The sequence below is a fragment of the Microcaecilia unicolor genome, chromosome 3, assembly GCF_901765095.1.
Source record: "Microcaecilia unicolor chromosome 3, aMicUni1.1, whole genome shotgun sequence".
In the NCBI taxonomy this organism is placed as follows: domain Eukaryota; kingdom Metazoa; phylum Chordata; class Amphibia; order Gymnophiona; family Siphonopidae; genus Microcaecilia; species Microcaecilia unicolor.
The window spans coordinates 97899830-97915884 of record NC_044033.1 but is presented as its reverse complement, the minus strand read 5'-3'; the positions used below and the strand labels follow the sequence as shown (position 1 = coordinate 97915884).

The window sequence follows — 16055 nt, the reverse complement described above, 5'->3', positions numbered from 1 at the left end:
CATCTTGACGAACACCACCCCTACTTACCTCCTCGGATGAGGGTTCCACCTACATTCAGGATTCCAGATCCTGCTACCAGATATCATACATGTCTGGAACGATATGGAGTGAAAAATTCACGGTTTTTGGGAAATTTGACCAATTGCAATAGTTCCCTAGCAAAGGGAGCTCTGAGGGGTCTGAACCTCACAGACTTTTCACAGGCTAGAGCAGATATATGGTGGTATTGTGGAACCCATACTATCCACCATACACTTCACAAAAGTTGGACAGGAAGATGTGCCCTAGTCAAATTGGTAATTCCAATCATTATAGCATCCTTGCTCCCTCCTCATAGCAGCTCTTCCTCAAGAGTGAAGAGACATGCAATGCCTGGATCCTTTGATGATCGGGTTTATATAGATGCAATTGGAGTTCCAAGAGGGGTACCTGATGAGTTCAAAGCCAGAAACCAGATAGCCGCAGGGTTCGAATCAGTTTTCTTTTGGTGGGCGACTATAAATAAAAATTTAGACTGGATCAACTATTTATATTACAACCAGCAGAGATTTGTGAATTACACTAGAGACGCGGTTCAAGGAATTGCAACACAATTAGATGCCACCAGCAGAATGACGTTAGAAAATAGATTAGTGCTTGACCAGATTCTGGCAGCGGATGGCGGAGTGTGCCGCAAGATAGGTACACAGTGTTGCACCTTTATCCCCAACAATACTGCTCCAGATGGATCAATTACCAGAGCTTTGAAAGGTCTAACCTCACTGTCGCAAGAATTGGCAGAGAACTCTGGTGTCGATACATCTTGGACCGGTTGGATGGATAAAGCATTTGGTAAATGGAAGACATTTATCATTTCTGCAGCCACCACCATAATCATAGTGGTAGCAATTTTTGTGTTAGTAGGATGCTGCATAATCCCTTGTGCTAGAGGCTTAGTAGAACGCTTAATTGAAACTGCAATAACAAAGAAGACAACAGCAGGACAGTATGCCCTGTATGAAAATCTCCTTCCCAACACCACAGGGGATAACACATTGGACTATCTCCCTATGAGATGGACCAATCGCTATGCAAATGCTAGAGACACTATAGAAATGTCTGCAACAGTATAATCATGTAAAAGCACACAGGGATGCAATATAATAGTGTTAAGACTGATGAAAGAATGTAATCAATAATCGGTATGACTATATAATCCATGCAAATGTATACTCAAGATATAATCAGTATATAACCAAAGAATTATTGATTGTTATTAATATATATATCTCCATATATGTAAGAGTAAGATTGATCCTGCATATTAATAGGTTTAGAAATATTATTGTTGTAGTTATAGTATGTTACCGAAGTAGTGCCTATGTTATCACTTTGATTCAAACAAATCAGACTATACCAGCTTTCAATTAGACTCATCTATAATTGAATAGGATACCTTCTGGAATGGATGGTACCATGGTACGTTAACCCTGGTGTCACCCTATGGGATAGGGTGAAGAGGGGAATGTTAATATGGGTTGTAGCTTGAGGCCTATCCACTGGAATGGTGATGGGCCGAGTTACATGGCTTTGGCCAGCTGAGAAGCCCTGACTAGGCCTGAAAGCCCACCAATGGCCTTATAGATGGGAACCTGCAAAAGCAGGCCTGCATGATGGGTCTTAACAAAATCTGGTACAACTGTCAAATTGAACATAGCACCTAAGATGTAGAAATAATGGATAAAAATGGATGAAGTTTGGTTTTTAAAAATGAAGTCTGTGTTTCTATAAGATAGCACTCAGATCATAAGATGATATGAAACTGAAATGCAAGTATTGAGATATTTTTGTATCAAGAGAGAGAAAAACAAGTGTTGACAAAAGCGGAAATGTCACAATCAGGTGCAATAGCTAAAATAGATATTTTTGTAACAAGAGAAACTAGATGTTGACAATAACAGAAATTGCAAAATCTCTTGCAATAGCTAAAACGGAAAAGAGAGGCGGGTACAAATTGGCACCTGCCGGAAAGGAAAGTATGATTCAGAGGTTGTGCAATATTAAGAAAAAAAAGGGTCTTGCCATAGACTTGTATTAAGATCTGCGCCTATAAAAGAGATGAGATTTTGGCAGATCGTTGGAACTTTTCCCCAACACCTTGGAAGCAGCAACACTCTGTCCAGAATCTGTCCAATGTCTGTACCTGACTGAAGTCCCTATTTGAGGGTAAGAATAAATAAGTAATTCTTTCACTAACTGGTTTCAGTCTTTATTTCATTCTATTTTCTGTCATTCACCTATTTCACTGAATACCACCCACAAACACATAAGTTAGATTCCTTCTCTCTCACTTACATAGATTTAATGTGGGAACAGAAATGGCCAAGGATTTATTTTAATCCAGATAGACAGAAAGCCGTGGTAATGGGAATTAGATTTGAACTGCACCTTCTGATGCCTCCCCAGCGTCGATACCCCTGCCAAGGGGTTTCACTGGAATTTAGGGAGGCGGTCTACAAGATCATAGAAGAACAGACCCTCTGTACACCCCCGTGTGGAAAGCTCAGACGGGGGTCTACAGAGGGTCAATAAAACACAGTTTTCCGGTGGTCTATAAAACAGGACGGAGTTAAGATGGTCGTGCAGGGTTTTGTTATGGATTCCAAGTGAGACAATTTCAAGTTGTGGTGTTATGGACTCAGCAATGGTTTTGATAGTGAACTGGGATTGGTAGATTAATGCTAGTCCTCCACCTCTTTTTTCCTTTCTAGTCCAGTGAACGATTTTATATCCTGGCGGGGCAAAGATCTAAGATCATGGGGTCTTTGTCGTCATGGAGCCAGGTTTCATTGATGAAGAGTAGGTCGAGGTTGTCTGACGTGATCCAGTCTTTTAGTAATGTTGTTTTGTTTACTACAGATCTGGCGTTGAGGGAGCCGATTTGAATTTTTTGGAATGGGTCAGTTATGTTTGGTGTTATGTGGATTTTTGTTATTTGTTGTTGGTTTGTTTTTGTGGGTTTGTTGTGGCGTTCTTTCCCTTCTGTTGGTGTCTGCGTATTGGCAGTATTTCTTTGGTATGATTATTGGTGGTCTGATGAGGTAGTGTGTATCCAGTGAGTCGTTGGGGGTGGTGTAATATGGGGATAATGTTGCTTCCTGCAAGTGGGGTAGTTAGTGTTAGGTGGACTTTCCTGAGAGGTGACCCAGCCAGCGCCTCTCCGGATTTTGTATCTGCAGTGTTCTCCTGTGTATTAATCATGAGTTATATTGTTTTCATCTTATGTAGCTAGTTTGTTGGGTTTGCTGTGCTTTCCTGTAATGATTGGAGTTCTAATGTTTGTCCAATTTGTACTTATTGTACTGCTTTTTTTTTTTTTTTTTTTATAAATTGTAAACCGTTCTGTCTTGCAGTAGCAATAAGATACGGTATATAAATTGATGTAAATAAATAAAATAAATAAAAAAATAAATTCATATTCCCCGTCTCCTGCTTTTTTCCCAGATCCTTTCCACCTCTTCTTATATCGTCCCTTTAGACATACTGTATTAGGTAATAACATTTCCACAACCTTTCCCCATCCAAACACTCCCCTTCCCCCCCCCCATTCCCCTCCCTCCCCCCTCCTCACCATCCACCTCCCAACCCTGTATCCCCCCTACCACCGTTCCTAAAATGGGAACCATCACGTCTTGACGCCCCCCCATCCTTTCCCCATATTCCCCTTGCTTGCTGTTTCAAACTCTCCCTCCCCTAATATATTTCAGTGTGTCTTACCATTACCAACCATTGTCAATTAAATAAAATCTGAACAAAATATATCTAACAGACTCCCTCTCCTTTATAGTAACGGTTTTACTTAGTCTGTAGTCACGTCTCAGCCTATGACGTTTGGCTGCCCCAAACACAATTAGGGTCCTTTTTGCTGAGTCCCACCTGAGACTTATTCACCTCTCATCTCTCCCGATAATCTCCACTTCAGTAGAAATGTAGTTACTCGACCCTCTTCTCTAAGCCATTCATCCTGAGCCAGACGCAAGTTCCTCCTCCAGTTGCTCCACGAATCTCTGCGCCTCCGTTGTCGATTCAAACGAGTGGACTGCTCCTTTATGTGTCACTTTTAGCACCGCAGGATACAGCAAAGCAAACCGGATTTTACAGGAAAACAGTTTAGTGCAAAGCGGTGAAAAGGCCCGTCTCCGCCCTGCCACTCCAGCTGAATAATCTTGAAAACATAGAATCTTTTTATTGTCATATTTCAAAGAGCTGTCCATCCGCGCAGATCTCAATATGAACTGCTTATGTGCAAAGTTCAGTATTCTTTGTATAATCACTCTAGGTTTGCCCACAGTAGTACCACGAGGCCCTAGCTTGTGAGCTCTCTCCACTCTTACTGGTTCCATGTCAGCAGGAAATGCCACCACTTCTGTAAGCCAGCCCTCGAGTGTAGTTGTTAGGCCCTTATCTCCCACATTCTCTGGGAATCCTACCAGGCGCAAGTTGTTTCTTCTGGAGCAATTCTCCAGGTCTTCTATCTTTTGTTCTAGGGCGTCCATCTTTTGTTGCATATTCTTTTGCGTATCCTCGACCTCCGCCATTCTGTCCTCTACCGCACTGGTTCTGGTTTGAAACGCTACACGTTCCCGTGTCAGATATTCTATACGGGTATGTAGCTGCTCCAGTTTTGTACCAATTGGTGTTAATCTTCACTCCAGCATCTCCTCCAGTACCGCCGACATTTCCAATGTTATTTCGGCCACCCACGTTGATGAAACCGACAAGCCCGCAAAACTCGGCGAAGCCGCCATCTTGGTTTCTGGTGGCTTACTGCGAAGCTTCTTTTTTTGTCCTGATTTCATCGCCATCACCTCAGTTTCCTTTGGTATTCCGTTTCCAATGTATGCCGCCTCCGTTCTGCTTGCGCTGCCCGTTATTTTTGGGACCAAAACTTGGCCCAATTCTCGAGGGGCTAGGATCGGGGCCGGAGAGTCAATCACCTACAACTACTCTCCCGCATGGCGTCACGTGATCCCCCCACTTGCAAAGATTTTAAAATTGACATTGTATTCTTAAAACAGTTAACTAGGCAACATATATAAGAAAAACAGGTCACTGCAACTGGCATATAGACCAAGACACAGTTGGTATGATCTGTTATATTTCACTGTCATATAAGCTGTTCGGCCCCTTGACTGGTGTTGTATTATTCTTACAAACTGAGCAAAAATTAACAATAAGACTTAGATGGGGGTCTATTTATAAAACCAGAAGAAAAACAAACTTCTCCACTTTTATGAAGTACTTTTGTTTTCTATTTATAAATAGGACCCAATGAACTAAGGGGTCCTTTTACTAAGCTGAGGTAAAAGGGGGCCTGCGCTAGTGTCAGAGCGTGTTTTTGACAAGCACTGCGGTCCCCTTACTGCAGAGGGTAAAAGACTGTTGTTGTTTTTTTCTTAAAGAAATGGCCATGCAGTAAGTGAATCACTTACTGCATGGCCATTGCAGGGGGGGGAGCACTTACCGCTACCTACTGAGGTGGCTGTACGGGCTCCTGCGCTAACCTTACTGCTGGGTAAACACTAGTGCTACAAAAAAGGAAAATATTTTTGTAGCACCAGAAATAGCACATGCTAGGGGTGGGAACTACCACTGGGCTCCTGCAGTAGTTCCTGTTTGGCATGTGGCAAGCCCACAGCAGGCTTACCGTGGCTTAGTAAAAGAGCCCCCTAAGACAACTTTCTATGGACATACCAGTCTGCCGCTCTCTCTTACATACATCCTACTTGCCCTCAGCCAGTCTGCCTCTCTTTCTTTCACTCTCGCTCTTTCAGAGAGCTTGTTGATTTTGCTGTCTCATGAGATTGGGTGTTGCAAAATCAACAGACTGTTCTTGCACCTCAACATATAATCAAGCTACTGCAACATTTCTAAAACCATGACTGATGTTCTGACAAAGATTATATTAAAGTGTTGATTATCATCTTAGGCCAACACACAATCCATCTACTGCAAAACACTACAAAACACTATACACGAACTTGTACAAAAACAGTCAGACCCTTACCATAAAGACACTAACTCCCAGCAGTCAAAGAACATGTGTGAAAAGATAGCACTGTAAATATTACACTGGGCCATAAAACACTACTATATGACCTAGTGAGGACTGCTCAGGTGCCAGTAAATTTGATCATATCACTCCCCTTTTCATGCAAGAACACTAGTTGCCAATTTACTATCGTATTAATTACAAACTCCTGTTGGTATACAAAGGTTCCCTTCCGAATACCCCGATTGCCTTTCTAGGTTATTAATTCCTTACACCCCTACTCGTTCCCTGTGATCATCCTAACAGTCTCTCCTTTATGATCCCTCGCCTTCTGTTATATGCACTGACAGCATTCGCTCTTCAGCTTTTTTATATTGGCCCTATGCTTTGGATTTCCTTACCAACTCATATTAAAATAAACTTCATACCCCACTTTTAAAAAGCTTATTAAGTCATGGCTCTTTATCCAAGCCTTCCCTTCATAAATGTCTGTTTTTTCCCTGATTTCTCACCTTGGTCCATGTCCCCTCTCCTCATTATTCTTGTCTTTTTTTCCCCCTTGTTTCTCCAGGCTCCTTATCCATTTTATTGTAAACCATTGCGATGCCACCAGGCGATATGCGGTTTATCAAATGAAATAAAATAAATCTCTACACCAATTTTCCCTCTAAGGAACGGCCTGACGCCTGCAAACTTTTTTTCATGTGAGTGACAAATTTTAAAACCAACTATTGTGAGCACCAGTATTAAAGTGATTTTTTAGAACATGTTAAATCAGGTCATTTAAAGATTTAGCTTTATAATTTAATTTTTTATGAAACTGAGGGTCTGTATTTTTCTGTTAGGCGAGTCTACGCCTACCACACTGCCACTCATCATCCCACCTGTGAAATTATTCATACAAGTGCTGTCTCCTTAAAAAAAAAATAAACGAACCCCCTTAACCAAATAGTTCATAAATCTCCACCCCCACCCTGTCATCCCCCCCCCTTTTATCCTCTTATTCCCACAGCCCTCTACCCACACTTGCCCCACAATTAGGGACTATCAAGCAGTAGCACAGCATGCCTAATGATCGTACTGGACAACACACAATCTTCATCCCTTCTGACCCTCCACATATACCTCATTCGATCACTATAAAACCTTGTATTTGCTATCAACCGACTGGGCAAACGCCTTGACGGTACTATGTAAGCCACATTGAGCCTGCAAATAGGTGGGAAAATGTGGGATACAAATGCAACAAATAAATAAATAACGCCCCCCCACCACCCAATCTCTCCAGATAATAAATAGAAAAGGAACTCACATGAATCAGGCAAGGCAAAGAATTGAGGGGAAGGCAGGGTCCAGTGCTTACTGTCACAGTCCTTAATTAAAATTCCTTCGGCGCGCACATACCCAGAAACTGGAATCAGCCAACACTGAAAGCGCTGCAGAGACGCGGACCACCGCCCCAAGGAGGTTGCAGGACCCAACAGAAAGGCTTGTCCAGGTTTACTGATGGATACAGATTCTGAAGTTTACTTTCCTAGCATTTTTTTCTCATGGGTTAGGTTTGGTGTCCTAACTTTCCAGGTGCGTTGGGGCATCGGAGGAGGGGAGCATAGGGAGGGACAGTGTAAAAAACGCGAGAGATGCTCCTGGAATGTATGAGCGATCGCTCACCTTAGAGGGAACACTGCTCTACACAAACTACATGCTAGCAGAATACCACACCCCAGTCACACATGCAAGATCCTCAACAAATATGTATCAGGGACCACAAATCATTAAGAGATATGAAGGCAAAACAATGAATTGGAATCCTCAAAAAGCCAGACTCTGCATGTATAGCAATACTAGGAAAATAGAAACTGAAATATGCAATATCAAAGATGTGCATTTCCAAAGGCTGAGACATTCCAATAAACTCAGACTAAAGTACTTTTTGCTACCTTTTATCGGAGCATTTTATTTTTCCATTCACTTCAGTCCCAGTGTTTCTCTTTGGCCTTTTTCTCTGTTTTTTCCTGTCTTTGCATGATCTCCTGTCCATTTGATATTCCTTCTTTCTCCATGTCTTCCATCCATCTTCTCTCCGAGTTTCTATCTGTCCTGACTGTATCCCCCCCCCCCCCCACACACACACATTTAGCATCTGTGCTGTATCCCTATCCCACCCCCTTTCCAGTATTTCCCCCCTCCGTCTCCCTGTCCCTATGCTCCCTCCATTCTCATCTGTTCTCTGTGTCCCTTTCCCTCCCCTCTCTCTCTTCCCATCCACCAACCCTCTCCAGGCTGCAGATATTCTCCCTCTCTTCCCCCCCCCCCCCGTCTCCCCCTTTCTTCCAATCAAGTTTCTCTCTCTCTCATCCGGCTTCTCTCCCCCTCTCTTTCCCTTCTCCAGTCTGGTATGTCTCTCCCTCTCACCCCTCTACCTCCCAGGTCCAGTAAACATCTCTCCATTCCTCCCAGGTTCAGCAGCACCTCTCCATCTCATCCACCCAGGTCCATTAACCCTATCCCCCAGATCCAGCAGCACCTCACCATCTCAACCCCCCCACCAAGGTCCATCAGCACCTCTCCATCTCACCCCTCCACCCCCAGGTCCAGCAACGTCTCTCCTTCTCACCCCCTACATGGGTCCAGTCCAGCACCATCTCTCCCTCTCACACCCTCCCCTGGACGCAGTACCACCTCTCCAGGTAGGTCAGCAAAATCTTTCCCTCTCACATTCCCCCTAGATCCAGCATACCTCTCTCTCAGCCCTCTCCCCCCAGGTCCAGCAGCATCTCTCCCAATCATTCCTCCAGTCCAGCAGCATCTCTCCCAATCACCCCCACCCCAGGTTCAGTAGCATCTGTTCCTCTCACTCCCCCCCCCCCACAGGTTCAGTAGCATCTGTTCCTCTCACCCCCCCCCCCCCCCAGGTTCAGTAGCATCTCTTCCTCTCACCCCCCCCCCCCAGGTTCAGCAGCATCTCTTCCCCTCACCCCCCCCCCCCAGGTTCAGCAGCATCTCTCCCTCTCATCTGCCCCCCAAGGTTCAGCAGCATCTCTTCCTCTCATCCCCCCAGGTTCTGTAGCATCCCTTCCTCTCACCCCCCCTCCAGGTTCAGCAGCATCCCTTCCTCTCACCCACTCCCCCAGGTTCAGCAGCATCCCTTCCTCTCACCCACTCCCCCCCAAGTTCAGCAGCATCCCTTCCTCTCACCCACCCCCCAAGTTCAGCAGCATCTCTCCCTCTCACTCCAGGTCCAGCAGCATCTCTCCCTCTCACCCCAACCTCAGGTCCAGCAGCATCTCTCCCTCTCACCCCAACTCCAGGTCCGGCAGCATCTCTCCCTTCCACCTCACCCAACAGCACCTCTCCCTTCACCCCAGTCTAACAGCTCTCCTTTTCTATGCGCCTCCCCATGGTCTGTCCTCACTTGCTTTATCGCTGCTGGTGGTGGCAGCACAGCGATTGAAACAGGCAGGATTGTGCCATTTGCTAGGCCATGCTCCACCACCTCTGATACAACTACGTATCTCCATGGTGTCAGGGCACAGCCTAGCAAAGGCCCGGATGCTACCTATTTCAATTGCTGTGCTACCACTGCCATCAGCGATCGAGCAAGTAGGGTGCAGCAAAGAAAGGAAGAGCTTCTGGATCAGGGTGAAGGGAGAGGTGTTGCTGGACCCAGGAGAGAAGAAAGGAGGGATGGAGGTAGAGATATAGCATTTGGGTGTGTGCACCCAGGGAATCGCATACCCCTTGGTGTATGCATACCATGTGACTGGAACCTCTGATGTAGGACATGACAGCACTGTTCTACCAGACAATTAACTATGCCTTTATAAGACTGTCACTATTTCCTCAGTTTATTCTATGCCTACTTGTGACATGTCTGACTTTGACGTGATGGATTAGTGTGTGTGGGGGATGTTCAAAAATAGTATCCATACTATTTAATTTTTATAATAAAGCAGATACCCCTTATATTATTTTCTGTGAATATAATTACAATCGAAGCACAGTAATCCCAGAAAACTTTTAAATCACTGCAATACTAGTAAAACAATATATATGAATTTTATTAATTGCTCTTAGAATGAGACTACAAAACTCAGAAAATAAGCATACTTATCTCCACTAAATGCTGCAGAAAACCATTGGATACAAAGAGGCATATTTTCAAAGCACTTTGGGAGGCTAAGTTCCATAGGTTTCTATGGAACTTTGGGAGGCTAAGTGCTTTGAAAATGAGCTTGAAAGCTAACAAAATATTTTAAAATTAAGGTGTGCATTTCTATTGTTACATTTATTCACAGAATTATTTTTGTAATGCATTACAGAAAAGTAAGGCAAAGTTCCATACCTGCTTCACTATCTGATGATATCCATATAATACATTCTTCAGGTGGACACTACATTGTAATCTACGGCAGAAATTAAACTTTTATACACATTTATATTAACAGCACCAAGTATCACAGAAAACTTGTATTGCAATATAAATCATTCAGTATCTAATACTAGGAATACAAGTGGCCTTAATTCAGTGCTATGGAAAAAATTACTGCATAATGCCCAATGTATTCAAAACATTTATACTTGTTTACTTTTGAACCGAATGCTTAGAATAGTGCTTCTCAACCCACACCTTGACAGTCAAGATTTCAGAATCACAATAATGATTATGCATGAAACAGAGCTACATAACACAGATGTTTACTATATGCAAAATTATCTCATATGTATATTAATTGTGCTAATCCTGAAAACCCAACTGGCTAGGTGTACCTCCAAGAAGAGAGACGTGCTGACGTAGAATCTTGAGGTACAACAAAGCTTCTCTATAGACAGCAGGATAAATCAAGGTGATGATACCTCAAGGGATAATTATTCCTGTGGGAATTTAAAGCAAAATAATTTTCAATTCTTGCAAAAAGTTTGAAAATAAGGTGGTATATAATCTATGAGCTTTGGTCAACTGTATTTTTAAGTAAATCAGTCACAATGAGGATCAAACGACCTTCATATTTCATCGCAGCTCTGGCTTTGGATAACTGTAGTATTTGGAAAACATGCTGATATCTCAAGAGTTTTATAACAATTAAACGTGGTTTTGTAGATCATTGCATGAGAAAAGATGGCGCCCTGTACGCCCGTTCAAACTCAATCGCATTGAAAATGAAGTCTGTAGAATCTTTAGGATCCATGATAAGAACTGGAAAACATCATGACCTTCACATTTAACACTAAATTCTATATTTGACAGAAAATCTACCTGCACTGCCTCTTCCTCTAAAAGTAGAATTATACTCCAACTCTTGATGGCTGATCTCCATTTAATAGACATTTGGAGACTCCTCAATCGGACTGATAAAGATTTTACATTTTACTCAATACTTCATAAATCCCACTCTAGATTAGATATGTTTTTGATATCTTGTTATTTAATTTCATCTATATCTAGCTCTGAAATACTACCTATGACAATTTCAGATCATGCTCCCATTCGCATATCTTTAATCCTCACAGGTATTGATAAGCCACCCACAGCATGGAGGTCCAAAGCCAAATTAATTAACAAGGGTTTCAATATATTATTAATAAAGGGATAGAGTATTATTGTACATTTAACAAAATACAAGATATTTCTTTAATTAGTTGGTGGGATGATTTGAAGGCATACATTAGAGGACTTATAAAGTAAAGATACTTACCTGTAGCAGGTATTCTCCGAGGACAGCAGGCTGATTGTTCTCGCATGTGGGTCGGTGTCCACGGCGGCTCCAGGAACAGAGATTTTCCAGCAAAATCTTCCAAAACCTTTGCGACAGCCAGTAGAGGGCAGAACGGACGCACCGCGCATGCGCGGCCATCGTCCCACCTGTGTGCGTCCATTCCCGCCTCAGTTAAATGAAAAGCAAATAAAGCAGAACACAACAACTCCAAAGGGGAGGAGGGCGGGTTGGTGGGAACAATCAGCCTGCTGTCCTTGGAGAATACCTGCTACAGGTAAATGTCCTCGTTTTCTCCGAGGACAAGCAGGCTGATTGTTCTCACCAACCTGCCCTCCTCCCCTTTGGAATTGTTGTGTCAACACCTAGCCCCCAGGCTCACTCAAAACAAGAAAAACGGTCAATTGGGCCGCGAAACGGCAAGGACATAGCAGATATTGACCTACGAATAAACAACTAACTGAGAGTGCAGCCTGGAACAGAATAAAAATGGGCCTAGTGGGGGTGGAGTTGGATTCTAGACCCCGGACAGATTCTTCAGCACCGACTGCCCGAAACGACTGACGCGTCGGGAGTCCTGATGAAGGCAGTAATGAGATGTGAATGTGTGGACAGATGACCACGTCGCAGCCTTGCAAATCTCTTCAATAGTGGCTGACTTCAAGTGGGCCACTGACGCTGCCATGGCTCGAACATTATGAGCCGTGACATGACCCTCAAGAGTCAGCCCAGCTTGGGCATAAGTGAAGGATATGCAATCTGCTAGCCAATTTGAAATGGTGCGTTTCCCGACAGCGACTACCTTACTGTTGGGATCAAAAGAGACAAACATTTGGGCGGACTGTCTGAAAGGGCTTGTCCGCTCCACATAGAAGGCCAATGCTCTCTTGCAGTCCAATGTATGTAACTGACGTTCAGCAGGGCGGGTATGAGGATGGGGCAAGAATGTTGGCAAGACAACTGACTGGTTCAGATGGAACTCCGACACCACCTTCGGCAGGAACTTAGGATGAGTGCGGAGGACAACTCTATTATGATGAAATTTAGTATAAGAAGCATGGGCTACCAAGGCTTGGAGCTCACCGACTCTACGAGCTGAAGTAACCGCCACCAAAAAAATGACCTTCCAGGTCAAGTACTTCAGATGGCAGGAATCCAGTGACTCAAAAGGAGGTTTCATCAGCTGGGTGAGGACGATGTTGAGATCCCATGACACTGTTGGAGGTCTGACTGGGGGCTTTGACAAAAGCAAACCTCTCATGAAGCGAACACCTAAAGGCTGTCCAGAGATAGGCTTACACCCTCTACACGATAATGGAAAGCACAAAATGCACTAAGATGAACTCCTACGGAGTTGGTCTTGAGACCAGACTCTGACAAGTGCAAAAGGTATTCAAGCAGGGTCTGTGTAGGACAAGAGCGAGGATCTAGGGCCTTGCTGTCACAACAGATGGCAAACCTCCTCCACTTAAAAGAGTAACACTTCTTTGTGGAATCTTTCCTGGAAGCAAGCAAGACTCGTGAGACACCCTCAGAAAGACCCAAGGAAGCGAAGCCTACGCTCTCAACATCCAGGCCGTGAGAGCCATGGACTGGAGGTCGGGATGCAGAAGCGCCCCCTCGATCTGAGTGATGAGGGTTGGAAAACACTCCAATCTCCACAGTTCTTCGGAGGACAACTCCAGAAGAAGAGGGAACCAAATCTGACGCGGCCAAAAGGGCGCAATCAGAATCATGGTACCGCGGTCTTGCTTGAGTTTCAGCAAAGTCTTCCCCACCAAAGGTATGGAAGGATACGCGTACAGAAGGCCCATCCCCCAATGAAGGAGAAAGGCATCTGACGCTAGCCTGTCGTGGGCCTAAAGTCTGGAATAGAACTGAGGGAGCTTGTGATTGAGCTGAGTGCAAAACAATTCACCGAGGGGGTGCTTCACTCTTGGAAGATCTTGCGTACCATGCCCAAGTTGAGCGACCACTCGTGAGGTTGCATTATCCTGCTCAATCTGTAGGCCAGACTGTTGTTTAAGCCTGCCAGATACATGGCTTGGAGAAGCATACCGTGCTGGTGTGCCCAAAGCCACATCTGGATGGCTTCCCAACACAGGGGGCGAGATTCGGTGCCCCCCTGCTTGTTGACATAATACATGGCAACCTGGTTGTCTGTCTGAATTTGAATAATTTGATTGGACAGCCGATCTCTGAAAGCCTTCAGAGTGTTCCAGATCGCTCGCAGCTCCAGGAGATTGATCTGAAGACCTGATTCCTGGAGGGACCAAACTCCCTGAGTGTGGAGCCCATCTACATGCGCTCCCCACCCCAGGAGAGATGCATCCGTGGTCAGCACTTTTTGAGGCTGAGGAATCTGGAAGGGACGTCCCAGGGTCAAATTGGATCGAATTGTCCACCACTGAAGGGAATTGTGAAAATCGGTGGACAGCTGGATCACATCCTCTAGATTCCCCGCAGCTTGATACCACTGAGAAGCTAGGGTCCATTGAGCAGACCTCATGTGCAGGCGTGCCATGGGCGTCACATGAACTGTGGAGGCCATATGGCCTAGAAGTCTCAACATCTGCCAAGCCGTGATCTGCTGAGATGTCCTGGCCATGGAAACTAGACACAGAAGGTTGTCTGCTCTCGTCTCGGGAAGATAGGCCCAAGCCGTCTGAGAGTCCAGCAGAGCTCCTATGAATTCTAGTTGTTGAACTGGAAGAAGGTGGGACTTTGGGTAATTGATGACAAACCCTAGTAGCTCCAAGAGTCGAATAGTCATTTGCATGGACTGTAGAGCTCCTGCCTCTGAGGTGTTCTTCACCAGCCAATCGTCGAGATAAGGGAACACATGCACTCCCAGTCTGCTTAGTGACGCTGCAACCACCGCCAGGCATTTTGTAAACACCCTGGGCGCAGAGGCAAGGCCAAAGGGCAGCACACACTACTGAAAGTGCTGTGTTGCCAGACGGAATTGCAGATACTTCCTGTGAGCTGGAAGTATCGGAGTGTGAGTGTAAGCATCCTTTAAGTCCAGAGAGCATAGCCAATCATTTTTCTGAATCATGGGAAGAAGGATGCCCAGGGAAACCAACCTGAACTTTTCTCTGACCAGATATTTGTTCAGGGCCCTTAGGTCTAGGATGGGACGCATCCCCCCCTGTTTTCTTTTGCACAAGGAAGTACCTGGAATAGAATCCCAGCCCTTCTTGCCCTGGTGGAATGGGCTGGACCACATTGGCACTGAGAAGGGCGGAGAGTTCCTCTGCAAGTACCTGCCCTGTGCTGGAAGCTGAAAGACTGAGCTCCTGGTGGACAATTTGGAGGTCTGGAGATCAAATTGAGGGAGTACCCCAACCGGACTATTTGAAGAACCCACCGGTCGGAGGTTATGAAAGGCCACCTTTGGTGAAAAAATGTTAACCTCCCTCCAACCGGTAGATCATCCAGCAAAGGTACGGTTATGGTGGCTATGCTCAGCTGGATCCAGTCAAAAGCCCGTCCCTTGCTTTTGCTGGGGAGCTGCAGGGGCCTGTCTGGGCACACGCTGTTGACATGAACGAGTGCGCTGGGGCTGAACCTGAGAAGGCTATCAGGAAGGTGGATTGTACCTACGCTTATTGTAAGCATAGGGAGCATTCCTCCTTCCCCTGAAAAATCGTCTTACCTGTTGAGGTAGATGCTGAAGGCGCCCGGTGGGAGTTTGTTTGTCGAGGGCGGTTTCCCGCTGGTGGAGCTGCTCTACCACCTGCTCGACCTTCTCACCAAAAATATTATCCCCCCCCCCCCCCCCCCCCCCGACAAGGAACATTCGCAAGCCGCTGCTGAGTCCAATTGGTCAGGTCAGAGGCACGCAGCCTTAAGAGTCTGCACATCACTATACCTTGAGCAACGGATCTGGATGCAACATCAAAAGTGTCATAAGCACCCCTGGACAGGAATTTACGTCACGCCTTCAGCTACCTGACCACCTCCTGAAAAGGCCTGGCGTGCTCCGGAAGGAGCTTATCCACTAAGTCCGCCAGTTGCTTAACATTGTTCCGCATGTGGATGCTCTTGTAGAGCTGGTAGGACTGAATTTTGGACACGAGCATACAGGACTGGTACTCCTTCCTCCCAAAAGAGTCTAAAGTCCTATCTTCTCGCCCCGGGGGCGCCAAGGCGAAATCTCTAGTACTTCTGGCTCTCTTGAGAGCGGAATCCACAACCACAGAGTCGTGGGGTAACTGCGACCTCATCAACTCAGGTTCAACATGGATCCATTATTGGGACTCTGCTTTCTTAGTGATGTTGGGATTAGACAAAGGCTTCATCCAGT

The 16055-nt window shown here is 45.2% G+C and overlaps 1 protein-coding gene across 3 annotated transcripts in view; it reads right to left on the bottom strand.

Annotated features, from left to right (window-relative positions):
• The window catches only part of FANCL (FA complementation group L), a 294740-nt gene that overhangs the window by 239407 nt on the left and 39278 nt on the right, over positions 1-16055 (bottom strand). For all 3 annotated transcript variants that reach the window (XM_030196202.1, XM_030196203.1, XM_030196205.1), the window contains exon 3: positions 10378-10438. In XM_030196202.1, coding sequence (XP_030052062.1) covers positions 10378-10438 — 61 coding nt within the window. The remainder of the gene's footprint in view (positions 1-10377; positions 10439-16055) is intronic.